This window comes from Haliotis rubra, unplaced genomic scaffold, assembly GCF_003918875.1.
Source record: "Haliotis rubra isolate DU_JTF1 unplaced genomic scaffold, ASM391887v1 Scf1286, whole genome shotgun sequence".
NCBI lineage: Eukaryota > Metazoa > Mollusca > Gastropoda > Lepetellida > Haliotidae > Haliotis > Haliotis rubra.
Window position 1 is genome coordinate 105,700 of NW_025765210.1, and position 27,159 is coordinate 132,858.

The 27,159-nt window shown below is 37.7% G+C and overlaps 2 protein-coding genes across 4 annotated transcripts in view; both read left to right on the plus strand.

The window, feature by feature from the left end:
* The first annotated feature begins 192 nt into the window (after positions 1 to 192).
* Positions 193 to 12,940, plus strand: LOC124266890 (vacuolar protein sorting-associated protein 37A-like). Of its 3 annotated transcripts, none has more exons than XM_046701728.1 (11): positions 193 to 371; positions 514 to 594; positions 1,459 to 1,573; positions 1,849 to 1,934; positions 2,320 to 2,497; positions 2,829 to 2,896; positions 3,191 to 3,318; positions 3,988 to 4,046; positions 4,543 to 4,705; positions 6,888 to 6,937; positions 7,633 to 12,940. In XM_046701728.1, exons 1-11 carry the CDS (start codon positions 292 to 294, stop codon positions 7,705 to 7,707), a joined length of 1,083 nt encoding a protein of 360 aa, XP_046557684.1. In that variant the 5' UTR covers positions 193 to 291; the 3' UTR covers positions 7,708 to 12,940. The 3 variants fall into 3 exon arrangements, with proteins under 3 accessions (XP_046557684.1, XP_046557683.1, XP_046557682.1); XM_046701727.1 differs by having other exon boundaries at positions 217 to 393; positions 4,543 to 4,709; XM_046701726.1 differs by having other exon boundaries at positions 217 to 393.
* An 8,172-nt stretch (positions 12,941 to 21,112) lies between these two features.
* LOC124266892 (lysosome membrane protein 2-like) overlaps positions 21,113 to 27,159 on the plus strand; it is a 39,725-nt gene continuing 33,678 nt past the window's right edge. The window contains exons 1-2 of the mRNA XM_046701731.1: positions 21,113 to 21,377; positions 25,418 to 25,578. Coding sequence (XP_046557687.1) covers positions 21,258 to 21,377; positions 25,418 to 25,578 — 281 coding nt within the window. The 5' untranslated portion in view covers positions 21,113 to 21,257. The remainder of the gene's footprint in view (positions 21,378 to 25,417; positions 25,579 to 27,159) is intronic.

Consider the following 27,159-nt stretch of genomic DNA (forward strand, 5'->3'; position numbering starts at 1 on the left):
GAATAAACTAAATAAATATGCACACTAATACTGCTTAATCTCTTTACAGATATAAGCACTGGTTTGTTCGATTTGACCAAAGTAAAATGTTTTTAATACGACATATAGTTTGTTTCTAAGAAAATAACATTTACTTTACAAATACCGGAAGTTGAAACTACACACATTACGATGACGTTTTATGATATCCGGGAATAGAAATATTGTCAGAATCGAAAATGAGTCAGCTGTGAACTGGATTTGTTGTACAAATTATAATTTATTGTCAGAAATACATATATCCTTTACAAAATGATGACTAGATTGTTTGGCGGAAAGGGCAAAAGTCCTCAAGCGACCAACCTTCAAACTCAAAGGACAAAACAGATCGAGTATGAAGAAAACAAACTTGAGGCAAGTGTTTATCCAAGTCAGGTTTGGGGTAAATATCAAAAGTGAAATAGTTTCGTGCCTTCACACGTAGAACAGAACATTTATGTTTAAATTTAATGATGATTTGTTTGTTTTTTACAGTGTGGTTGAAATTGTTCGTGACGTTGAATACAGGGCAACTATTTCCAACATGTCCAATGGGACAAACATCAATCTGATCATGTAAGTGTTCTGGTTCTTCCGAAAGAAATGAAATGTTGACCATATTACTTCAGCTTAATGATGGATCTACAATAAATGAAGACTCTCACTGACACAGGGAGCCAGAAATAGAAGATATGACACTGCATTTTAATTCTGTGATTTATTGGTGATTAATAATTGCAGTTTCCATCAAATGTATCCTTTGTACAACTCTATAATATTGGATTTGATAAAATAGTGAATTGACAATGTGCTGTCTATAAACTGTTTCTAATAGACATTGTTGAACAGCTTGCGTGAGATAAATAGGCGTCTGGGCATCTAAAACAGGAGTACAGTACATGGTATAATCCTGTTCAATGTATTTGAGATTAGCAGTGCTAATGTATGATCAGTACCTTCAGTTTAAAGTCAAGTTGACCGTAGCTGAATTAAAATTGGTGGTCATGTCCTGTCACTTGCCTCAGTGTACTCAAACAGTGCGATCATTACTCTTGCTGGTTAAACACCTTCTTTGGTTGGAAGACTGCATTCACCATGTGCACTGTAACACAAGGGTTTGGGTGGCAGACATGTCTGTTGAATTATGATCCACTTTCAATATGAATTTTTGCCATTCTTTATGTGAACAAAGGGATGTGATTCTAAGACAGAATATCATGATTTTAATTAATGATGAGTGAGGAGAGTTTGATAACCCTTTGACAATATTGTATGGGACATAAGCGCTTTGAGCATGCACTACTGCGTGGATATGTTCGCTATATAAATATGCTATAATAATAAGCAATGGTCTTCACTCATGCTGATTGTATCAAAGTGGTTAACATATTGTTTAGCATGAAGACACATTGTCTTTTTTAAATCATGTTTTTTTTGTAGCACTCTGTCTCCCCAGTTTCCCCAGGACAAGCCAGTCGTGACAGTTCAACCTCCTCTCACCCATCCCTGGGTGGACATACACATGAAAGTTGTTGGCTGCCCGAACATAAATAATGTACGTATCTCCTCATTACTTACTCATAGTCATATTCCTTTTACGCAATGACATTTGGAAATAAATTTTCATGTTTAACTGTTGATAATTTAAATGTGGAAATTGAAAGTGCAGAGTAATAAATCTGGGAATTTCTGTTCAATTGTAATGATTTTTAATACAGTTCACATTAAAAACATTTATAGTGTGCATAATCTCAACCTCAGCTGGAAGCTTTTTGTGTTAGTGAAACAGGAGATTTAGATGATTTTCAATGATGAACTGGTTTTGTTTAGTTCTCCATGCACTCGGACCTTGGCGTTGCAATTCAGACCATAGTAGAAGAGTTTAAGAAGACACCCCCAAGGATTTTACCTCACCTGTAAGAATGAAAGACTCAATTGTGTCACTATATATATGTAGAGAATGTCATCCTTGTATGTTTTGATATCAAGGATGTCAACACACAAGTTTATAAAAGTTGTAAAGCTCTGATACTTCAGGGGTTGCCTTATTTCTCAACAATTGTTATATATTTACATCAAGTAACATGAGTGTGCCATTATATTACCCATTGTCATTCTGAATAAATAATTGTAAAGACAATGCTTTTGTGTGATGATAGTATAAGGTCATCTTGAAATTTATGAGTGTATCACAGTGCATTAAAGGATTAAATGTTTTTCTTTAACTTGGTTGAATCTTTGCAGGCATACCCACGATAAATACTTTTATCACTTTAAATATGCAAAGGAAATATGCTTCAGAGTTGGTCAGCAGTTTGGAGCCCCTCAACCCCCAGTGGCGCCAGTGACCGGTCCAGGTTACCCCTTGTATGGGAATCCACAAGCTCTGTATCCCCCAGTGGGACCCCCACCTCTACCCCCAAGGGGAGCAGTAGAAAATGGAAGGGAAGGCCCACCAGTTTTATCTGATCAGGATGCTGTAAGTCTTTTGCTTTTTGGGAAGGATCCTGTCAGTTCTGCATGGTACTTTGATGGTTTGTGTCATGATAGTGATTACAGACTGATTATGAATCAGTTTTTGTGTCATTGAAAGATATAAAATATCTGTGTAGAAAGGAGAACTCTGTAGACAATATGGGGCAAGAAGTAGCCTGGCGTTAACCTATCAGGGATTCAAGTTGAATTCCCCACACAGGTACAATGTGTGAAGCATATTCTTTGTGTCACCCTATCTGGCTGGAATGATAGTAAAATCACAAAGAAATATACCCACATCACTACCTCACTGAACATATTGATGAATGTTCCAGAATGCCTCAAGTCCAGCATACCCTATTCCAGACATCATGAAAGCTTATCCTGAACTGAAGGACAAAGGGTAAGATTTGTGTTTGTATTGGGCCGGTGAAGATCCGGGTTAGAATTGATCTTCAGTAACCTGTGCTTGTCGTGAGAGGCAACTAATGGGATCGGGTGGTCAGGTTCGCTGACCTGGTTGACACATGTCATCGTATCCCAATTGTGTAGAACAATGCTCATGATGTTGATCACTGGATTGTCTGGTCCAGACTCGATTATTTACAGATTGCCACCATATAGCTGGAATATTGCTGAATGCGGCATAAAACTAAACTCACTCACTCACTATACCTTGTCAGTGTTTTGTTTTCAGATTGTTTGAGCTGCAGGAGCTAGTTGATAACGAGGAAAAAGTGCTGGACTTATTGCAGGGTCTTCCTGAGCTGGCAAGGTTCACTCAAGATAGGGAGGATATTTCAGCTCAGTGTGTGCAGCTTGCAAGTAGGTCACATGTCATCATCATCATCATCATCATCATCATCATCATCAGATGATGATGATGATGATCAAACAACATGTCATCATGTTGAAATTAGAAGATAAACATTCTGTGTTTTCAGATTTGTGTTTATGTACTTAATGCCATGAATTTCAAATTTCTGTTTATAATGTTACAAATTTTGCAATGCTGTAAATTCAAGAAGTAGTGAAATTGTGATATTTTGAATAGCTTTTTATGTTCTCGTGACAAATATACCAGCCAGAGAAAAATCGTCATGAGTACAATAAATAATGGAAATATTGGCATTCCAAGGTATAATAGGTTTCCAGGACAACATGCTTCTTGTACGAGACACTTGCAATAGGGAACTGGGGATGAATGGTTGATGTTGTATCACAGACGTCAAAAATAAGACATTCAGTAGTATTTTCAGAAAGCATGAGGCTACCGATTTTTTGTTCATTCTTTGCGTAATCAAATAGCATGAAAAAAAATCTATGTAATGGCATTTAAGTGTGTTTTGAATCAGTGTATATCAATAGGATTCAGATTGTTCTCAGAGACTGAGCCAAAGTCTGGATGGTACAGGTAATACATAACCTTCTTTTAGGTTAAAAATGCTAAAAAGTTTGAAGGAAACTTAGTTGTGATGTTGATCATTGTTTCAGGAGAAAACCTCACCAAACAACCGATTGTAGAAGAACTGAAGGATTCCGTCTTGAAGAAGGTCAGATAATCAAGTACAATATTGTAAATGTTATGATCGTTTATGAAATGTGAGCATTACTCTCTTTAGCTCAACTCAAGTGTCTAAGATAGCTGAAAAAGTTACAGAGGGATATCTGTTGATTTATTATTCGATTAACTTGCTTGATCAGAGATGGATGGATGGATGGGTGGGTGGATGGGTGAATGGATGGATGGATTGATTTGGATGAGTGGGTGGGTGAATGGAAGATGGGTGGATGGATGGAAGATGGATGGGTGGGTGGGGATGGAGGAATGGGTGGAGAGGTGGATGGATTTTGATGGGTGGGTGGATGGAAGATGAATGGAGGGAGGGATAGATGGATGGATGGTTTGGTGGGTGAATTGAAAGGATGGATGGTTTTGGATGGGTGAATGGATGGATGGAGAGATTTGGATGGATGGATGGTTGATAACAAAAGCAAAGTTATATGTTTTGTCCTTCTAGATTGTAATTGTCTTTGTTTACACTTCAGATGTCGGAGCTGGATGCCATCAAGGGAGAGTTTGAGACTCACTGTGAGCACCACCTGACCCTGTCTGACCAGTTCCATCCGGCCAACATTCAAACAAATCTCAAAGTCGCTGTAATGGAAGCTGAGGAGGAGTCAGAGAAAATAGCAGACGACTTCCTTGATAGTGAGTATCTTGTATTCCTGGATAGTGAGTATGTTGTATTCCTGGATAGTGAGTATGTTGTACATGTATTCCTGGATAGTGAGTATGTTGTATTCCTGGATAGTGAGTATCTTGTTTTCCTGGATAGTGAGTACATGTATTCCTGGATAGTGAGTATCTTGTATTCCTGAATAGTGAGTACCTTGTACATGTATTCCTGGATAGTGAGTACCTTGTACATGTATTCCTGGATAGTGAGTATCTTGTACATGTATTCCTGGATAGTGAGTATCTTGTACATGTATTCCTGGATAGTGAGTATGTTGTATTCCTGGAGTGAGTATCTTGTTTTCCTGAGTATGTATTCTGGAAAGTGTATCTTTTTCCTGGAGTAGTACCTTGTACATGTATTCCTGGATACTGAGTACCTTGTACATGTATTCCTGGATAGTACCTTGTACATGTATTCCTGATAGTGAATACCTTGTACATGTATTCCTGGATAGTGAGTACCTTGTACATGTATTCCTGGATAGTGAGTACCTTGTACATGTATTCCTGGATAGTGAGTACCTTGTACATGTATTCCTGGATATTGAGTACCTTGTACATGTATTCCTGGATAGTGAGTACCTTGTACATGTATTCCCTTGTACCTTGTACATGTGAGTGAGTACCTTGTACATGTATTCCTGGATAGTGAGTACCTTGTACATGTATTCCTGGATAGTGAGTACCTTGTACATGTATTCCTGGATATTGAGTACCTTGTACATGTATTCCTGGATAGTGAGTACCTTGTACATGTATTCCTGGATATTGAGTACAGTCGTGTCCCGTTTATCCGAACCTCAGATATCCTGAAAAATCGCCTTCCATACGAAAATTCCTCAAAACGAATTCACAATGTTGTAAAATTACTCACTTATCTCGAAATCCAGTTTTTCCGGAACCGGACGGTCATTTTCACATACAAAACGCTAAATTATATGCATTTTTTTCTTGTATATCCGGATGGCTGAGAACCTGTCAGTATGTTTTCACACGCATTTTACTGAGTGGCCTTGCGTGCCCTAACATAAAAGAAGTCGGCAGTCTATGAAGCGTGAGAGAATTAACTACGTGTAATTAGCAAGGTGACACTGAGTTAAGATTGAGTTGTGATTGGCAAGGCTAGACGTCCCCGTTGTTTTGGTTGTGACTTTAATCTGGAAGTTTATGTTGGGTACAGTAACAATGCAAACGCGAGGATGACATCAGAACGGTTTAGTGATTGGTTGCTAGCTAGCATTTGACAGACATGCATGTACAGGTATGTTCGCAGGTATACATGTACAGGTATACATGTTATTGACTTGACTACTTTATTTGACAAGATGTGATTTTATGTATGGATTGTTATTTGTTGATGTCTTATCAATAAAGATTACGTCTGAGGTCTATTATGTTCGTTTCTTTGTATGTCTTTTTTACATATGCTCAGTGGTTCAGATATCGGGAGGGGCGGTGGGGTAGCCTAGTGGTTAAAGCGTTGGCTCGTCATGCCGTAGACCCGGGTTCGAATCCCCACATGGGTACAATGTGTGAAGCCCATTTCTGGTGTCCCCCGCTGCGATGTTGCTGGAATATTGCTAAAAGCGGCGTAAAACCAAACTCAGTCAGTCAGTCAGATATACGGAAATTCGCTTATCCGGACAATTTCAAGAAAAACTCAACGGTCCGGATAAACAGGGCATGACTGTATCTTGTATTCCTGGATAGTGAGTATCTTGTACTGGAAGTTGGACATCATTGGCTGATTTCATGGATTATGATTTTTTTTTAACTTCCTATCTCACGTAGTGCACTTACTCTTGTTGTTCGGCCTCAGAGTGGAAATGACCTTGGCAATACTTTCCAGCCACTAGTATCACCTTGACCGAGCACACCCTGACCCAGCTAATGCTGTAGGCAGTCACAAGAAGTCTGTGCTAAACATGTGTCAAGATGATCTTAGAGGCTGGAAAGTTTCGTCAAAGTTATTTCCACTCCATGGTTGAAGAACAAAGAAAAAGGTACTACTTGAAACAGGATGAGGATTATGAATATACAATATATTAAAATTTATGATCTGTTGCTCTGTACAAATCCCCAAAATTTGGACTTGTAATGAAATTGATAATTGATGTTGATTGTAGCCTATTGGATTTTTTTTTTTTCCCAGAAAAAATCGACATTGAAGAATTCCTGCAAACATACATGCAGAAAAGAACTGTGAGTTAATTTCTTCATCTTGTCATGCTGATTCCAATGTTTTGTATCAGCACTCAAGGATTGTTTGTTTTTAATATTGTATGAGAAACCAACTATATTTGTGAAAGGTCTCAACTTCTGTAATTCCTAATAGTTCTCAAATTGCTCATGAATTTAGAACTTGCGAAATCACAATTATAATAGATCTTGACAATTCCTCTCTGCATCAACACCTGACTGTCACCCAATAGATGTAGGTCTTTGGTATGTAGTATGTACTTCAGTACTCAAGCACAGGTCAGAGATTGAGTGGAGTACCCTACCAAGGGAGATAACTCACATCACTTCCCTTCAGTCCATGGCATTGACATGTGTAACAAGCAGAACTGTGCCAGGACACATTTTGACACTTTCTAAATTAAGGAACAAGTTTTTCATCCAGTGTCAACAAAGACCTGACAAATATTTCCTTGATTCCTTTCGTGTGTAGAACACAGGCAACAGTAATCAGACAGATGGTTCTCTAAATATTTTACCGGTACTTCTCTTTATTGGAGTTTAGAGGCCTGGACCTGGTTAGCTGATTTGAAAACTTTACCTGATGCGAGCTAGTTTGCATTTTGTGTCAGATCGTGATGCAAAGAGGTAGTATTTAGGGGTTGATGAAATTGCAGAAGATAGTTTCACATGTTGACCCATACTTGTCTTGTCCACAGTTGTGTCACATGAGGAAAGCCAAAGAAGAGAAGCTGAACCAGATCATCATGGCCTCCGGTGGATCACAATACTGACACAATAATAACTTTGATGTGTTTTAAAGACCTGGAACCAGATACAATGAATGTATATACTGTTACCAATGTATATGTATGTATATCTACTTCAAGTTCACTCATAGACCACTCTCCATAGGATTAGACATATATTTGAAGGTGACTGAAGGCCCTGAATCTGGATACAATGAATGGATGTATACCTTAAGGTGTCTTGAACCCTACCTCTGGATATCGAATGTGAGTGTGACTTCATTGTGAGTAGTAAGGAATACCAAGACAGAACTCCTAGCATTAGGAATCCCAGCATTGTTGTATAACATGAAATCCTGTTAAACAGGGTATCCTTATCATCATGAATCAGCCAGATTAATAGATTTCATGACTAGTGAATTATATGTACGCAGTAATGTCCCTTTAATGGTATATTACCATTGCCAACAGAAATTGTCCAGATTGTGGGGTTTCAGGGTCAGGACTTTGAAGTTTTCCATGAATATGTATCTTTCAAGGCAGGACACATGCTTGTCTCACAATCCCACAATTTAGACACAATGAATTCCTCCCCTTTTCACAGACTTGCTCTGCCATGTTGAAAGCACAAACATTGAGAGTGCTTGAACTGTACATTCCCACCGCTTTGGTCTGAGAATATTTTGGTTACATGTTCATGCATGCTGAAATCAGTCACTCACATCATAAAGCACTGCCTGAACACAAGTTGCACACACTGTGATACATGCCCAACCTGTTGGGTAGTTTTTATAGCCTAGGTAGATGGTCATATTTAGGGAATACTCTTCTCAGAATCAGTTCAAGTCTGGGAAATGATGTGAAGATATGCCAGAAAGGACTGCTCTACATTATAATCTGGTCTTTCCATAATATTAGATGTGTACAGTTTTGATCTTTTTGTCATGTTTGTGACTCCCTTGAAAGTGGAAGAGTACTGAAAAGTATTTAGGCCAGGGATACCGCCACATGTTTTAGTTGCAAGTATCTGAAAGATGTTTTTAATCAACCAAAATGATGTTGAAGCCTTCTGGTTCTGTAAGACGAGAGTCAGAATTTGAGGTGCATTTATCACGCTTCTTTTCGCAAGAGTCCAACAATGTGACCATAGGAGGAGAAGCTTCTGACACTGCAGTCACTTCACGTTGTTACATCAACACAGTGTATCTTTTGTAGACTAGCTTATGCTTGAAACCTTGGTTCAATTCGTAACATGGGTTTGATATATACCGGTATGTAAAACCAATCTTATCCTCCAATCTTAAATCATGTCTTTTATTCAGATTTGATACCTCTCTTTTTCAGCAAGAGAAGGTATCAAATTAGAGTATGTAATCTGATTTTATGAGTTGTGCTGTGCCTAGTATTGACATTGCTGAAGTTGAAACACTCCTCAAGAACTATGAACAGATTTGAACAGAATGATTTGCAGTGTTCATGATGATATCAAGGAGGAAATATTTCTTAGTGATGTGTGAACGAGTTGTTTGGTTATCAGTGAATGAATAGCATGATCATGGGAAGAAACATGTGAAAATGTTCAAAGTATGTTGTCATATAACCATGACAATAGTGTTGTGTTTATACAAATACTGATCAACATCAAAACGAGTTAAAATCAAACATAAGCTTGCTAATGTCTAAAGGGGAGAGCTAATAATATCCTCAAATAGGAGCATTATATTACTGTTCATGCATGTGCCAATCTTAAAGTTTTGATGTGGAGGACAAGAATCAAATTAGTTTATTTTTTGGTTTGATGCTTGGCGATTATTATATGCTCTTGAGCCAGGAATTTCCTATATAATATGAGGTTTTCACAGGATTTCCCTCTTTCCCCTCTCTATACTACAGGCCACAGTAGGTTAATGGTTAGATTTTCATGCAACTTTTAAAATATGTGAGGGGAGAGACAATTTTTAGTTTTTGTATGATTGTTTCAAACAGTTTGTTCAAGGTGTTCACGTGAATCTGATGGTGAAATGTTGATAAGGGCTATACGTAATACAGGGTATTGTGTATTTCATCCTGTGAGAGGGGGCACACATCATGGTATTCTCAGTGCTTCAGCCAGGCAAGTGCCATTGCGCCATTCACACTAAAAAATATGCAATGGCACTTTTTTTCAATGCTAGAGCGTACCCTTTGGCGCAACACTTAATATAATCCACAGGTCTTCTATACCATGGTTACCATGAATGGCAAAAGTCTCAACTGCATTGGCACACATTTTAGTAGTTAAGGTGCCAATTGGCTGAAGCACTGTATTCTGCATCAGTTGGTCCTGGGAATGACTAATGATATACGCCACAGAGATAGATAATTGTAAAACTAACATCAGTCGATTATCGAGAGGTATTTGAAGTAGAACTAAGCAATAATGCAAACAAAGTCTGAAATAATCGGAAAATTTCACGTCACTACTGAGCTGTCAGCTGCTTTATGTGTTACTAACAATAAGAGCAGCTTTCTGAACATAATATACAAGTGGCCAATGAATAAAGATGCCATTTGTGTATTGGGTGTATAAATTGAAAATTTCATCACAATAAGAAAGTTCTTATTACACAATTTTAGTATCGATAACTGTGAATTATTGTGATACAATTTCCAAGTACAGGTCTTTTTCGCAAAATGGACCTTTAAAGACAACAAAATGAATCGGGTGGGGTGGGGTGGTTATAATCTGATGATTAATGTATTATGGCCTTGTGATGAGTTGTTGAAATAATGTTGATTTAACAACCTCGCCAAATCTGGCATGTTTCATCCTCTCAAGGTGCCAAACACGCATATTTCTGAAACTTTATCTTAATGTTTCTTTTCCTCTAGCATGAATATATATAGTCTTGAATGATAAAATCAAATTGTGTCACTGTATATACTATGTACTGTGTATGTATTGAGTGTATTTGGTGCATGTGATGTATCATGAATATGTATATATCTGTGTTTGTGGAAAGTTTTGTAAGCTTGTCTGTGATCTTCAGCATTCCATAGTCAGGCTTGTATCTATCACTGCAGTATTAGCGTATTGTGTTGGGTGCCAACATATGTTGTATTGTAGCCTGATTACACCATTATCAACTGTAGATTCTACAGTGTTGTATGCCATATAGCACAACGTGTGTAAAGCTATCCAAGTTCACTGAGATGGTTATAACTCAAGACCTTTTTCCATGAAGAGATGTTAGCAGAGAGATGATCGTAACTCCCATAGACACTCTAGTCATTACGATTTGTTTGCTTTGTGGTACGGACGAAGGACGTGTGAATAGCATTATAATTCCCTGCGCAAAGTAGTGCATTAGGGCCCCTTCCTGTACAGCCACAACATACATAAATTAGCATTGGGTCCCTATGGTGGTGGGGCTTCTGGACAACTGCCCAGCGTGCCCATGAGTTATGACGACCTTGGTACAGTGAGTATGGTTTTATGCCGCTTTTAGCAATATTCCAGCAATATCACGGCAGGCAACACTGGAAATGGGTTTTTCATATTGTACCCATGTGGGGAATCGAACCTGGGTCTTCGGTGTGACGTGTGAATGCTTTAACCACTAGGCTACCCCACCTTGGTACAGACCCCCAGGTAGCTGCATAAACCACCTGTGCTGCTCCTTATAAACAATATATACAGCAGAGCCTTGTTCACAAAGTGATCGTAGTAGTACGATTGTCGTAAGCCTATGTTAAAGTGTGGAAGTTACGATTTTCATAGAACTACGATCGCTTTGTGGAACGGGGCCCAGGACTGGTTCTTTCTGTTTACCCTCAGGGTTCCACACTGTAGGTTATTTCCGTTGTAGTCTTAACATTGAGTATGTGACTTATGATTGTCTAACATTAAGATTACTTTGTGGAATGGGGTCCTCACCTCACTTGGGCCTATTCAGTGATCACACAATTTGTGGGATTATTATACATGACCAGAGCTCAGTTCCATGTTTGTTGGGAGCATGATGGCCTAGTTGTCTAAAATGCTGCAAGTTGCTGTTCTGAGTTAGCTTCCCTTAATTCTAACATGGTGGGTTTGAATCCTATAGGCAAGCTCTGATTATGTTTCTAGGTTTGTCTGCTCCATACCCATACTCCAGGGCTCCACATTCACGCTATCCCACTGGCCCGGGGCTAGTAAAATGTTGACAGGACCAGTGCAACTTTGATAAGTGCTATCCCAACGGTCTAGTAGATATTTACCAACGGTCTAGTAGATATTTAAGGCTGTCAATAGGAGTCCCTTAGCAGGACCAGTCAGAATCTGTAAAGACCAGTGATTTTTTAAAAGTTACTGGTCCTGTGGTCTTGTTCGGGAATTTGGGTGAATGTCAAGCCCTGATACTCATGTGTTTCATCAACGTGGAGAATCACCTAAGATGAGCATCACTCCAAGCTTTCCAACCACATTAGATGCAATGCCGTGATATGACAGAAATGCTGTGTGATACCCAAACAAACTCTCTCAATCATGGTTAGAAATGGTTTTCAGATTCCCATGCTTTTCTTAAGGCGTCACTTACAAGATCGAGTGGCAAAGTCTTGGTGCAAGTCATGTACATCATCAACTAATTTGGATGGTAGTGATGGTTGTATCATTTGTTTGTTTGTTGTTTAACACCGCACTCAGCAATATTCCAGCTATATGGCGTCAGTCTGTAAATACACGAGTCTGGACCAGACAATCTAGTGATGAACAATATGAACATCAATCTACACCATTGGGGTATGATAACGTGTTAACCAAGTCACCAAGCCACACCACCCAATTCAATTAGTCGCCTCTTACAGCAAGCGTGGGTTGCCGAAAATCAAATTTAACCTGGATCTTCATGGGTTGATGGTTGTATCAGATGTTTTAGATCATGTGATGGGGAATTATATCTGCAGCTCCTGCTTCAGTCAGGCATGAAGTTTGACAGCCTTGATTTACCAGAGGTCATGTTATGAGAGACCACTTCGAAGGTGTAATTCACGGACACATTTCTTGTATTTTAATCAAATTCAACAATGACTGTGTTGAATAGTTATGGTTTTAGTAATAAATGTTCCTTGATCTTATCTGGTATGCATAATTGTGACCTTGATAATCCACAGATGTGTCCGAAATGTTTTTGTAGAGGGTCAGGTCTGAGCAGTAAGCCGGATGAACTCGCAAATGTTCATTGTGTTATGTGTGAATAGGCCATGAAAACAGACAAAATATGGATCATGAAAATACACAAAATATGGATCATGAAAATACACAAAATATGGATCATGAAAATATGAAATATGGATAATGAAAATACACAAAATATGGACTGTGAAAAATGACAAAATATATATTAATATAGTAATAAATAATATCTGATTTGGGGGTGTTTGAAGCAGATTACTGCACTCATGCTTCTCACATGAAATTTATCATTAAATGTGCCAATACAAGTTAATACAAGCTTGTAACAATTTGTACAGACACAGTAACAAGTAGACGAGTGGCGAAAGTCATGAAGCACTACTCGCTTTATTCACAAATTTACATGAATAACTTGTCCCAAATGAACATCTGACTCATTGGTTTCTACTCAAGGTGTCTACCCAAAACTAACCTAAACAACAGACATGCTGTCTTTTCTTTTGACTCGCTGTTATTTACAAATGTACTTTGATATATTCCCATTCTGTTTATGTACCTCCATAAATCAGTCAGTGTAGCCATCTTGGCATATCCAGGGAACCAGGCTGCTGCATAAGCATTATAAATATTGCAGCCGATATTTGTAAGTGAATGTATCAGTGACAACTCCATACACTGCCTCTGTGGGGGATGGGTACAAAGAGCGGGATGGGTGAAATGTGAGTCTGGATGACCGGACATTTTTAACATCATAAACTTTAATCAGATGTATCAGATGCATGTACAAAGAGACTTCTATGTTCTCTGCTGACACATAAAGAGTCACTTGTGTTTGATCAGTTCAAGAGACAGGATAGGTAAAAAAGTGGGTTTGGATGACCAGGGCTCCAGATAAATTTTCAAGATCAGAAGTACGTACTCCTTACTTTTTCAATGCAGGAGTACTGGAAAACCTTAAGAGTACATTTAGAGTACTTAAAGGAATTTAATGGAGTACCAGTAATCTTGTGTTTCGTTTCATATATGCACAACATTGCTTCTCTTGTGTAAACAGGTCAATAACAATAAAACAATACTTTTTCAGATAAATACGTCTGTAAATGATTCCAAGACCGTACACCATTGCTGTAGTGCGTATCTGCTACGTTTTCTAAATTATTTCCTACCATATCGTCTCGTCAAGATATGGCTGAGAGATTGCCGATGTGACGTTAAATAATAACTCACTCACTCACTCCTACCGTATCGTGCACATTTTATATCCGTACAAACACTGATACGGCCCTTATCTGGAGCCCTGGATGACTTACATCTCTGGTAAGCTGCAGTTTTCAACCTCCTAAATATGCTGGAATTTTTTTATTGTCTCTATTCATACATGTAACCGATTGTTTGGAGGCTTTTAAATATAAGGATACTCATGTCTGTCAGTCTTAGAACTTGAATCCTAACAGTAGAGTGTTGATGATTTTCTTAGTCATTCTTACAACATGGAAAGGGACAAACCATTTCTAGATGTGTATATTGGAGGGGATGTTTGAATATTTTCTTTTTTTTTAAAAAAAGTTTCAACTGGTGTGGTCTGGGTTACCAACTACAACATGCAGATTCTTTCATATTACTATATTAAATAATGTCATAGCATGGCAGATTAAATAGAGCAATATGAAAGAATTGTATGTTCTCTTCAGTGGTATGTGAATTAACTTTCGTTTTTTGTGTGAATCTCATCCGTTTCAAGTTGTAATCACAGTTGCCAAAACAATGACCTATTATCATGACTTTTTCATAAATGACTTTCATTATCATCATATTGATATACATGTTAGGAAGTACCTTAGTCCATATAATGAGCTGAATCAGATGGGTTTTTTAACTTTGTGTATACTTTGAACTGGTTCAAGTAGATAACTGTTGTTTACTTGTAATTTTGCACATTGGTTTAGTTGGTGCAATCAGTTTTATAGGTGCTGCATGAGTTGTGATTTATCATGTGTTTATGTCAGAGCAGTTTATTTCTATTTATGTAATTCAATGGTGACAAAGGAGTCGTTTTGTGTTTTCCTGTATGAGCTAACCTGGCTTAACACATTTTAATGACAGCCTTCACTTGTTGTCTTTTCAGTCAGCTTTTCACATTTGTCTTAGTCTTTTTTTAATGTATACATGGTTATAGAATTTTCCCCTAATGTTATTAATTTTTTAATGTAGGATGTAAAATAGGAGAAAGTGAGGAAGTGGTGTTTTGTAACGAGAAGTTAAAGGCACAATGTCACACATTTTCGACAATATTTTGGCATATATGATTTATATTGGACATATGCACTCTCTTTAGCTTCCTATTGATGCAATAAAAGACTTGTCCTTTATAACTTGCCTGAAATCGATTATTGAAACTTCGAGGCGAACAGCTTCCAAACAGAGAACACTTGCCATATATGGAATGTAAATAATTGCTCCGTACATTGAAAACCGTCGCACGCAGTGTTGTCGGTGTTTGCCGAACTGGTTTCAATCACAAGTTGTGCGTAGGATATTCGTAAAGAGCGATCCAAGGGATATAACTCTATGGGGTTCAGTTGAAATAATGTTCGGCCGGTAGAGGGCGCAAGAGTCGATTTAATGCAATGTTGGATTAATTCATTCAAACCTTTTAATTTAATACTGTAATCTAAATACATATTTGTTTTGGGATTAAATTATATGGTAGCCACCCTGAGGGCCAATAGTATTATTGAGAGAAATGCATTATTTATTTTTAGACAAATGTGGTGTGACATTGTGCCTTTAAAGTTAACTGTTAAACACATTCCTATATTGACCTCCACTAAAAATATGTAACAGACCAAATCGTAAGAAAATAAGGTTTTAAACTTTGAGTCAACAAGTCCTTAAACCAAGAACTTAAAAGTCATATCCAACCAAATAAATATGATGAACAGCATCTATGCATATGCACAAAATGTTTTAGTGTGCACTAATGTGTATGGTTTGCAGATATATATGTGGTTAATCAAGGTTGCCATTGTATAAGGCTGCCTTAGCGCTAAAACTGTGAAAGTCTATAGGAATAATGATCACCTTAGTGCCAAGTCCTCTTTGTACCCTGGCACCCTAGTATTTAGGTGGAAAGATAATTGAAAAAAATATTTCATATTTTGTTTTGATCTACATGAGTATATTTCACTATGTTACAATACATGCAGTGTTTAAATTATATTGGTTTGACCATTTAGAATATTTTGTGTTTTATATTTTAGTGTCCTGTAGAAAATAATGTTATATTTTTCTGTTTTTAATTTTTTGGACTGATTGCTGTGTAAACCATTTTAATAAAGGTATTGCTGTATTTAAACATTAAATTTGGTTAAGTCAGGTAAGCTTTTATGCCAATTGCTTTATGTTGATCTATATATAAAATATTTTTGTATGATCTGGGTGTATATATAGATGTTTGTATATTTGTAAGAATATTACAGTGATGTTAAAACTATGTAACATACATGCAACTGATTATTATTATGATTATCATAATAGTAAAATGGTATCATTCAGTGGACAATTTAATAGATAAATTTATTATACTGTCATTGTCATACCTATTGTCATTTCTATGGATCATCGGTATCCCCTTGGTTTTAGACGGTATTTTTAGGTATGTTTGTTTTTTCAACAATTATGTCACTTTTAATTTCAAACGAGCTGGGGTATGTGTCACTTATTACAGGTAATACTTCACAGGTTTATAGAGACAACATTCCTCCTTCATCAAACGAGGCCTTGTTTGAGTAATTATCAAACTTGCCCAAATCGTTCACTGAACCACGACCAACAATTGCTATATTTGGAGCTACTGGCTAAATTAGAGTTCTGGGTTCCCGATCCACAACATGTTGGTATGGTTACCACCTGTCATAAGTCGATACTTTATTAAAGGCTTACAAATGTTGTAGTGCTATGAATGGTTTGTGGATCGGGACCCTGTTTCTTTATCAACCAGAAAGTTGCAGGTATGTTCATTTGAATTTGGTATTTTTATCAAAGAAAATGTTCAGATACGCTCTTCAGCTTAGAGTTTGACTTTTGTTTCTTAACCACTACTCTCAAACATCAGTCTTAATTGGTGGAAGAGTGTTTTTGACTTTATAAGTTGTCAACAGATAGTACTCTCACACAGAAGCCCTGTAGGTTGATGAGTGATGGAGGAACATGGTTTCTTAGATACATCTGCTAGATCAAATTCCCAGTCCGTGATTAGCTTCTCTGTGGCAACGACCTAAGGTCAGATTATGACAGACAACTTTCCCATTTATAATTTATAACACTGTCTGTGTTGAAATTTCACGGTTTTAGAGAGATAATATATGTTCTTAGGTAATGTCTAGTTGTCATTTTGGCTATGATAATGCACAGGTTTCATGTAAACGTTCACATAGGTCACACTAGGTTAGAGTAGTAAGCAATAGGCCGGATGACATCACACATGGCCATTTATCTGTTAATGCTCCCCAGTGATCACGAGAACAGACAAAATATTTGTCGATTAGATGCTAAAATGGTGTGATGCGTGTGAGAAACAGATTACAGCACTTGTGACTGACAGATACTGAATATCTTACCACTCATCAGATAAAAGGTATCAGCCGAACACGTGTGTAGTAATCTCAATGTATATGAACCACGAAAGTATTGACAGTGGACGGAGGACGAGTGTGCACAAGCCTGTGAAGTACATATGATGATAAGCTACACACTTATACAGGGCTTGATTTAGTGCTTTGTTGCTTGCACTGGTGTAACCCAATATTACAAAGTGCAACCTAGTTATTTGTCTAACTTGCACCAGGTGCAAGTCAATTTTTGAGAAATATATCAACAATTAGTCTAACATTATATCATTATATTATGTCAGCTCATTTTTCTTCTAAACTTTGAATAATTCAGTAGCATATTTCTTTCATTACATATTGCAATAAAAGCAGTGCAACTGGAATTTGGCTGGTGCAACTAGGTTTTTATCTTAGATTGCGCCTGGTGCAAGTAGGTTAACATCTCTTAAATCAAGCCCTGCTTATAGAAGAGATAATACATGTAATGTCAGTGCTTTTCTTGTGGTTAGATAGAGATAGGTTTTCACGTTTTTTTACATAGAGCTTTTTATATATATAGAAGGGGTCTTGCAAAGGTATTGCCATAATAAAAGCTGACCTACCTTGAATGACATTTTGAGTAAACTTAATAAACTACATTGCAAACTTAAGTCCAAATATGTATAGAACTTGTTGTATTACGAGATTGTGCAACAGGATTTACTTACATAATCCAATACGTATTTGTTGATACTCTATTTCCAATGACTGATCATGATGAGATGAACGAAGAATGGTGGTTCGACTTATGTATGGAACATATCATTTTGATACTGATTTTAAGGGTCAAGTTAGGACTTCGGCTTATCAATGAGATCGGCTTATCTATAGTAATAATAAGGTAGTTCAAAAACCATTTCAGTTTCACTACATTCATGTGCATTACAGTTCACAACAAAATACATCAGTATCCTTGCCATGAGGGTGAACAAGATCTTTAAGAGTATCAGTGATCCATTTCAATAGATCTCTAAATGCTGAATAGAATCATGTTGGTCACAGATAGTTTGTTTTCTAAATATTTCAATAAAGTAGTTCCATTTAAAGCCTTATGATAGTGTTTCTATTTGATCTGGTATTATTAACAATTCAGTTGTATCAACAGTCATGGTTTGAATGTTATTGAGTATTTTTGCTGAAGAAGGTGACAGAATAGAGAATGTTTTCACTTATCACGGATATAACCAAACATTTACGGGGCAATATAAAACTTTTAAAGTGACACAGAAGGAAGATTTCCAGCTCTTTTGTATCACATGGGTTGAATCATGAAACATGAATGATGGTTTCAATATAATCAGACTTGTTATTTACATTCTTATTGTTGAAGATTATAAATAGATCACATACACGGTTACACAGAGTTGAACTGTATTTCATGAATCTAGCCAGTAGATGTCTGGATGTGTTATTGCTTTGAATAAAACAGATACACAGTTTAAACAATGCCTCTGTTCAGTTATTCATTTGGTTGGAGTGAGTGAGTGAGTTTTGTTTTACGCCGCTTTTAGCAATATTCCAGCAACATCACGGCGGGGGACACCAGAAATGGGCTTCACACATTGTACCCAAGTGGGGAATCAAACCCGGGTCTTCGGCACCGGTCGAGTCATGGCACTCAAATGACACGAAGGTTTGACAACATGTGTTTGACGTGTGGAAACGCCAGTTTGACCACTATTAAAATTTCAACAACATGTGTTGTCAAACTCTAGTTTGCGAAGGCCGCTTTAGAAGCCTAAAGTGGTTTTCTTAAACCATTGCTTTACCCCTGGTGCTCATTCTAGAGTTCCGGGTTAGAATAGGTCTTCAGCAACCCATGCTTACCACAAAAAGCGACTATGCTTGTAAGAGGCGACTAACGGGATTGGGTGGTCAGGCTCGCTGACTTGGTTGAGACATGTCATCGGTTCCTAATTGCGCAGATCGATGCTCATGCTGTTGATCACTGGATTGTCTGTGATCAGACTCGATTATTTACAGACTGCCACCATATAGCTGGACTATTGCTGAGTGCGGCATAAAACTAAACACACTCACTCACTCATTAGAGTCCCAGTGCTTATTAGAGGAAATATGGTATATGACATCATTGAATGGTAAACGATGTTTGTGTGTTTGTTCTCGCCGCACTCAACATTTCAACCGTGTGATATCAGCCTGTGAAAAATCCAGCTGGGACCAGACAAACTGGTCACTGATGTCACGAGAAAAGTCCCAAGCTGTTGGACGGCCTCCGTGATTGAGCTCATAACATCTGTCTGGATTGAGGAAAGTTGATGGTTTAATGCCCCCATCTCATCTACCTATACAGATGTTAAAAGATGATACTTGCTGTTCACTGTCTGAGAATGGCATTAACAGAATAAAACAAGGATCAGTCTACTCATAGTCAGAACACTTTGTCTGAGTGAGGTAGCCAAGTTGAAGCGGCACGGATATATGGCTTCAACACGGCAGTCTAACACTGCCATCTCGGTCTCCGCTGTTGTGGGACAATTTGCTGGTATATTAATTGGCTCTCTAGTAGAGAATACTCTCTAGTATATACCTGCGATGGATTACCGCACATTGATTGAAATAAAGAAAACCTCAGTTGTGACCTTCACCCTTCAAGAGTGAGTGAGTGAGTTTACTTTTACGCTGCTCTCAGCATCATGTGTCAACCAAGTCAGCGAGCCTGACCACCTGATCCCGTTAAATGCCTCTTACGACATGCATGGGTTACTGAAGACCGATTTTAAACCTGATCTTAACGGGTTCACCCTTCAGGAGCTGTGATGTTGTTGATATGGCTTCAGGATGATGTTCATTTCACATCACAAGTTGAAACTGTAATCGTGACTTCAGTTTCATGCCAAATAATTTTCAATATCAAGTGTTCATACAATCATTGTCACATCCAAGGTGGAATAATAATCTACCATCCCATTTTTAGGACACTCTTTTTGTACGCCAATATAAACGAATGAGTAATATCTAAATAATAATATAAATTTAAATTAATTTTAAGTTTTTACTTTTTATAACCAGATATTAAAAGCAAGTCTCTATAAGATCTCTAAGTCTCCATCTGTACCACAGTTCCAGTGAACAGCATACATTATTGCTTTCAACAAGGTAACAATGCAGTCAAAATGGCCCCAATGTCATTACAGTAAATAAAGAAAATATGAATTATTAATGGCTTTGAGACAAACAATACTGTCTGACGACTTGGTTCTCTCAACAAAAATGGTAAATTATTACGTTAGATCATGTTTAATTCCAATCTCACTTTTTAGGAGAAGCATGTACAAAGTGAATTACCCTCTCTAAAAGGTATGTACAATGTAAGTGCCCCCATCTCAATGTCATGTTCAAAATCAATTACCCCTCTCCCATATTTTTTAAGCATGACACCCCCCAACATGTGTACCAAATTGATGACACCCCCCTCCCCAGAACGAATTGGGTGAACCCCACTTAAAATCATCAAAACACCACCAGCCATAAATTATGAACGATCCCTAAAGTAAACCTTATTACATAAAGTGATAGTTGAGAGACGCCAATCTTCTAATTTCATTCCGTGTTTCTGTATTCTGTATCCTCTCAATGATACACATTCAGTGTATTTTGAGGTTCGCAGTAAGTATTTCAGAGTTATCTCCCTTTTGTTTTTCAGCGTCAGTCACATGTCTACTGCACTGTGAAAAGCTCAAAGTGCACAGGAACCCGGACAATCCGATGATATAACTGCGTGACGATACTTTAATTCATGTGATACTCGTTCTCGAGAAGGAGTCAGAATGGTGACCAAGTCATCTGTTTGTGCAGTGATCTCTTGCATTTTTGGAGTTGCATTGGTAGCTGTTGGCGGAGCTCTCATTGTTGTTTTTAAAAATCTGATACACTCGAATATCGAACAGGTTTGTTGACAGTTTATTCATATCGATGACAGGTGTGATTTTTTATGAACATGTTCATCGAGCTGTTGCACAGTGCTGAGCCGCGTTTTTATATTTCTAACACGCCAAATGTTAGCAGTAGTGTGTACAGACGTAACTGTGCTCTCCATGTTGAGTCATACCTCAGTCATAGTTCATATGAATAAACTCGTATTCCAGCCAAGGCCTACATAGAGCACACCTTGGTATAGTGCAAAGTCGTCTAGTTATATGCTGGACTAACCTCAGTCAATGCGATCACAGATCAGCTGATTTTGTCGCCGTATCTGGACAAGAATATGTAATAACAAAACGAATCCCCTATTTTCAATATTATTTATGTCTCGGACATATTATTAAAACGTGATGAGCCGATATAGAATTTACTGGTCGAAGGGCTATTTACTGCAAACGTTCCAGAATTAAGCTTCTTTAGATCTGGGTGAAGTGAACATCATACTTAAGAAAAATAGGAAGTGCAGATAAATAAATAAAATGCAACAAAACAAAATTCCAAAAACTTTCTAAGTTGGTTGAATTGTTTTCAAATTGAGGGACCACCTTCTTAATCTAAAGGACCAGTGCAGTGCAAATTTTAATTATGATACTTTAATTTTAGTTAGGAAAGGTTTTTCAAACAATAACTGAAAAAGTATTGGTCAGTATGTTTTCAAATTTAGAAAGCAGCTTCTTTGTCTAAGAGTTGTGTCAATTTACTTATTTCAAACTTACAAAAAACAAGGGACTTTTTGGTTCTATCAATAACTTGAACAAATTTGAATGGATTGTTAAGATTTGTGAATGAGCCTCCATATCTATAGAAGTGAAGTGCAAAGATATATTTTGATATGTTTAATTTGTTGAGAATTCTCATAAATGACATCTCTTGAACTCTGGGTAAAAATCCCACATCAAAATTTACTTTACAGTTCCAGTTGTAGTGCAGAGCTTGATAGTTGGATAGTTCAAGTGGCCATATCCTATTTCTGATGAATATCATAGTTGGGTCACCAGTACTGAATGCCGAAGAGTGAAGGCCGCGTAACAGATAGCACCAATAGATCCGTATCACGTGTACGCAGTTCCGGTCACTTACACTTCGGGTATTATTTCCCACAGTATTTGACGACAATAAAAGGAGCAAAATTTTTTTAATTAGTCAGGGCAGAGACCATATACCTATCTTAGTATCTTAGACCATACAGTACATGGGTGAGTGAGTGACTGAGTTTAGTTTTACGCCGCACTCAGCAATATTCCAGCTATATGGCGGCGATCTGTAAATAATCGAGTCTGGATCAGACAATCCAGTGATCAACAGCATGAGCATCGATCTACGCAATTGGGAACCGATGACATGTGTCAACCGAGCCTGACCACCTCGATCCTGTTAGTTGCCTCTTATGACAAGCATGGGTTACTGAAGATCAATATTCTAACCCGGAACTTCACAGGTCTACAGTACATGGAATGCCATGCACAGAAATCTCTCTATTAGTAAGATGAAATAATTTATATTATCACAAATACCTATGTTATACCCTGTTCATATGCACTATAGTCTATAAGCTTATCTCCAGGTGAGCTGTCTCTCCTTTTATAAATTATGTGAAATATAATACAGTTATCCAGTTGTGTTGTGTAACATGTATACAAATGTACAGGAAAGTGTTGAGCTCCATGATAAAAAACTTCTGCGTTATGCAGCCTTATCAGCTTGTGTACTTGTATTTACTTTTGTATTTACTTATAGAATTCAGGTATCAGGTACTCGACTGTTGTGAATAAGACTATCTCATCATTCTTTGCAGCAGAATTATTCTAGAAATTGGTTTAAAAATACCCAATAGACTCGACTCAACTGAAAAATAGTTTTGTATGTTGTTTAATGTACACTCAGCAACATTCCAGCTATATGGCTGCGGTCTGTAAATAATCAAGTCTGGACCAGACAATCCAGTGACCAGCATGCATTAGCATTGATCTTCACACTGGGATATGATGTAGGGGTGAAACGGTACGCTCTTACCACGGTTCGTATTGTGGTACAAGGCCTTCGTTTCGATCTATTTTGGTTTAGTATATGAGATATGGTCATAATGTAGAAAACTGACAACAAAAGCCAAACCACAGGGGCTTGTTTTGCTGAAAATAATACATGAGTGAACGAGTGTTGGACCTAGGACGTATCATTTTCAGCATTACAAGCCCCTGTGAGCCAAAGCTTACATTGTTTAAAAACAGAGAAAAAAATAACCATAATCTTTGTTATTTTGAATTAACAAACCTGTCATTTTACGATTGGATAGAAATGACAGTACAAAAACCAAAAATACTGATTTTTTTGGATTGCATTATGATATACCGAACCGAAGGCGAAATACCACGGTTCTACCAATACCGCGGTATACCGTTTCACCCGTAATATGATGACGTGTGTCAACAAAATCTGATCACCCAATCCTGTTACTTGCCTCTTACAACAAGCATGGGTTGCTGAAGATCAGTTCTAACCTGGATCCTCACAGGTTATATGAAAATAGGGTATGATGAATACCCAACTATAGCGATCAATCTCCAGTGTTCAGTGGCTAAGTATGTTATATGGACAGAAATATATTGCAGTACAGTTTTAAAAAATGTGTATGTAAAAGATATATTTTCCATACATTCAAACACATGGAATCTGTTTAGCTGTATCCTAGAATTGATGGCAGTCTGGATATTTTCAATACATTCTATCAACCAAACGAAACATTTTGTAATATTTCATATATATATGTCATAATGCTAGGTGTTCATGTGACCAAGATACAGACAGCTAGTAAACATTTGTCCAGAAATATATATATATATAAATGTACAAAGAGTGGTGTAAATTTACACACCTGAGAAATTTTACCTTGGTAATTTACATACCAGTGTCAAAAATGCATACGTGTCAAGAAATAGACATATTGCTCTATATACAGGTAACTTGGTTGACACATGTCATCGTATCCCAAATGCGGAGATCGATACTCATGCTGTTTATCACTGGATTGTCTGGTCCAGACATGATTATTTACAGACTGCCACCATATACATGTAGCTGGAATATTGTAGAGTGCGGCGTTAAACAGCTAACCAACCAAACTGTCGTAGGTTAATTTTAGAGAGGCCTCCTTACTTCACAAACACTCAGTGTGCAGTTTGTGTTCATTTATTACACGTCCCAGGGCTAGCTATCGATATAGATCATATAGCTCAATAATTGTTAAATGAATATCGATCAATCATGATACATGTCGGAGGAAAAAGACCAAAAATCTGAAAGGAATCAACATGTTTAACACGAAGAGTGGTGACATATTTTGACTTTGATTGCTAACAAAATGCTGTCATGAACAACACAATTGTTTATGTACGATATTATCAATGACATTATTCTCATAGCGATAATCATGAATATTTTCCCATCAACGATATTTCCCATGGTAATCTTATAAGCCAGCCCTACCAAGTACAAGTGAATGGTATGTTTTGTGTCATCCAGTCAGAGCCTATGAGAAAATGGCCACTCACATGTCTATATGTTTAGGTAGACACATATCGAGTCAAATTAACCAGGTTCTAACATTCTCAGAAAGTTCGAGTAAAAGAGTTGTGAGTTATTTATATCTTTAGGCCAGACCAATTTTATTTCTTGTTTTACGGATCAGCCGGTCGTATGTTTTCAAGAATAAGGACAAAAAATAAAAATTGATTTTCCCTTCTCAAAAAATAAAATTTTAATGTTTTTATTGGCCAAAAAATGTAAATGTGCAAGAAAATGTGTTTAGATTGCTTTTTGCCCCATATATACTTTATTAATTGCCAAAAGTAAAATACTTTCAGTATTTAAAAGGAATATTACTTTGACTGGTGATTTGTATTTTTTTCCCTCCTGCCTTTAGGTTTTCTGAGGAAAGAAATCTGTGAAACAAGAAATGAAATTGGTCTGGCCTTACAAGTAATCTGAAGGTGTCATTATGATGTTTCAGCAAGTGAATCTGAAAGAAGGCTCAGAGACCTACAATGATTGGTTGGATCCACCGGTACCGATCTACTTCCAAGTCTGGGTGCTGGACATTGTCAATCATGAAGAGGTGGTCAGTCAGGGAAAACGCCCGTCTGTTATCCAGAAAGGACCTTATTCGTACAGGTAACCAGGAAACAAGTACTTTTGTTGGAGTGAGTGAGTGAGTTGGGTTTTACACTGCTTATAGCAATGTTCTTGCAGTATCACAGTGGGAGACACCAGAAACGGGTTTCACACATTGTACCCATAGGGAACTGAACCTGGGCCCTTGGCACAATGAGCGAGAGCTTTACCCACTTAGCTACCACAGTGTAGTGTCCCCATTTAGGGGAGAAAAATGTTCGTAACAAGTTATGCTGGTCATCAGAGGCGACTAAGTGGATTAGGTGGACATGCAGTGACTTGGTTGGTTTTTGTTTCATTGTACCTCAACATCTTTGCTCATAATGTCAATCGCTATCTGGATTGTCTGGCAAAGACTCAGTTTGTTTGTTGTCCCCCGCTGCAACACGGAACGGGGGACTATGTATTCAGCAGCATCCGTACGTACGTCCCGATTCTTGTTAACGTGATATCTCATGAACTGTTGTATCCAAATTGTCTTCAAATTTGGTGACAGCCTACATTGGGGGATTACGCAAACACCTTATCTTCAATCTCATGAACTGTTGTACCTATGTCTTCAAAAACACCAGTCGATTTGGGTGACCTTGACCTTATTTTCCAGGTCACCATGACACTTTGACCACTTTTCAAACTCTTGTTATCGCGATATCTCATTAACTGTTGTACCCGGACTGTGGTCATATAGCTGGCAAACTGCTGAGTCTCTTGTCCAATAAACAATGTCAGTGTGAACTTCTGCTACCTGCCTTTGTCTGCTTGGCAATCAAAGAAAATCAATTAGCACTGACTTAATGAAGTCTGTTTTATTAAAACAGCTGAACATATTTTTAATGTGTTCACTGTACTTGTGTGTCCATTGCTGCAACTGATTTGTTTTTGTAAAATTAAAAATTGCAATTGCTGCAGCAGTTAACATTACAGGGGTTGTGTTTTGAAATTATTAATGCACAGTAAGATAATAGACATTAGCATATTGAATTTTTTGTAAACTTATGTTAGAAATCTTTTGAAGATGAGTTTGCATCTTAAGGTTTGTTGTATGTCATTCGACCCGTGAAGATCCGGGGTAGAATAGGTCTTCAGCAACCCATGCTTGCCACAAAAGGCAACTATGCTTGTCGTAAGAGGTGACTAACGGGATCGGGTGGTCAGGCTCGCTGAATTGATTAACACATGTCATCGGTTCCCAATTGCGCAGATCGATGCTCATGCTGTTGATCACTGGATTGTCTGGTCCAGACTCGATTATTTACAGACCGCCGCCATATAGGTGGAATATTGCTGAGTGCGGCGTAAAACTAAACTCACTCACTCACTCACTCCCTTGTATGTCATTCCGTACCATGGCATGAAAGTGAAGTCCCTGGTATTGAGAAACACACATTGAAATTATCGTAATGCAAAATTAATTCTATGTGACCAAGCATTGCAGAAAAAAACAACTGAAGACAAAGACATTTTTTATTGCAACTATAGGGATTGTGCATGCACTACTGATGTTCTTTGTTCAGGATCGCTTTATTGACAGGATAAGCACTGATTTTGAAAGTTTGTACAGGAGGGTCACCTTGTTAGTGG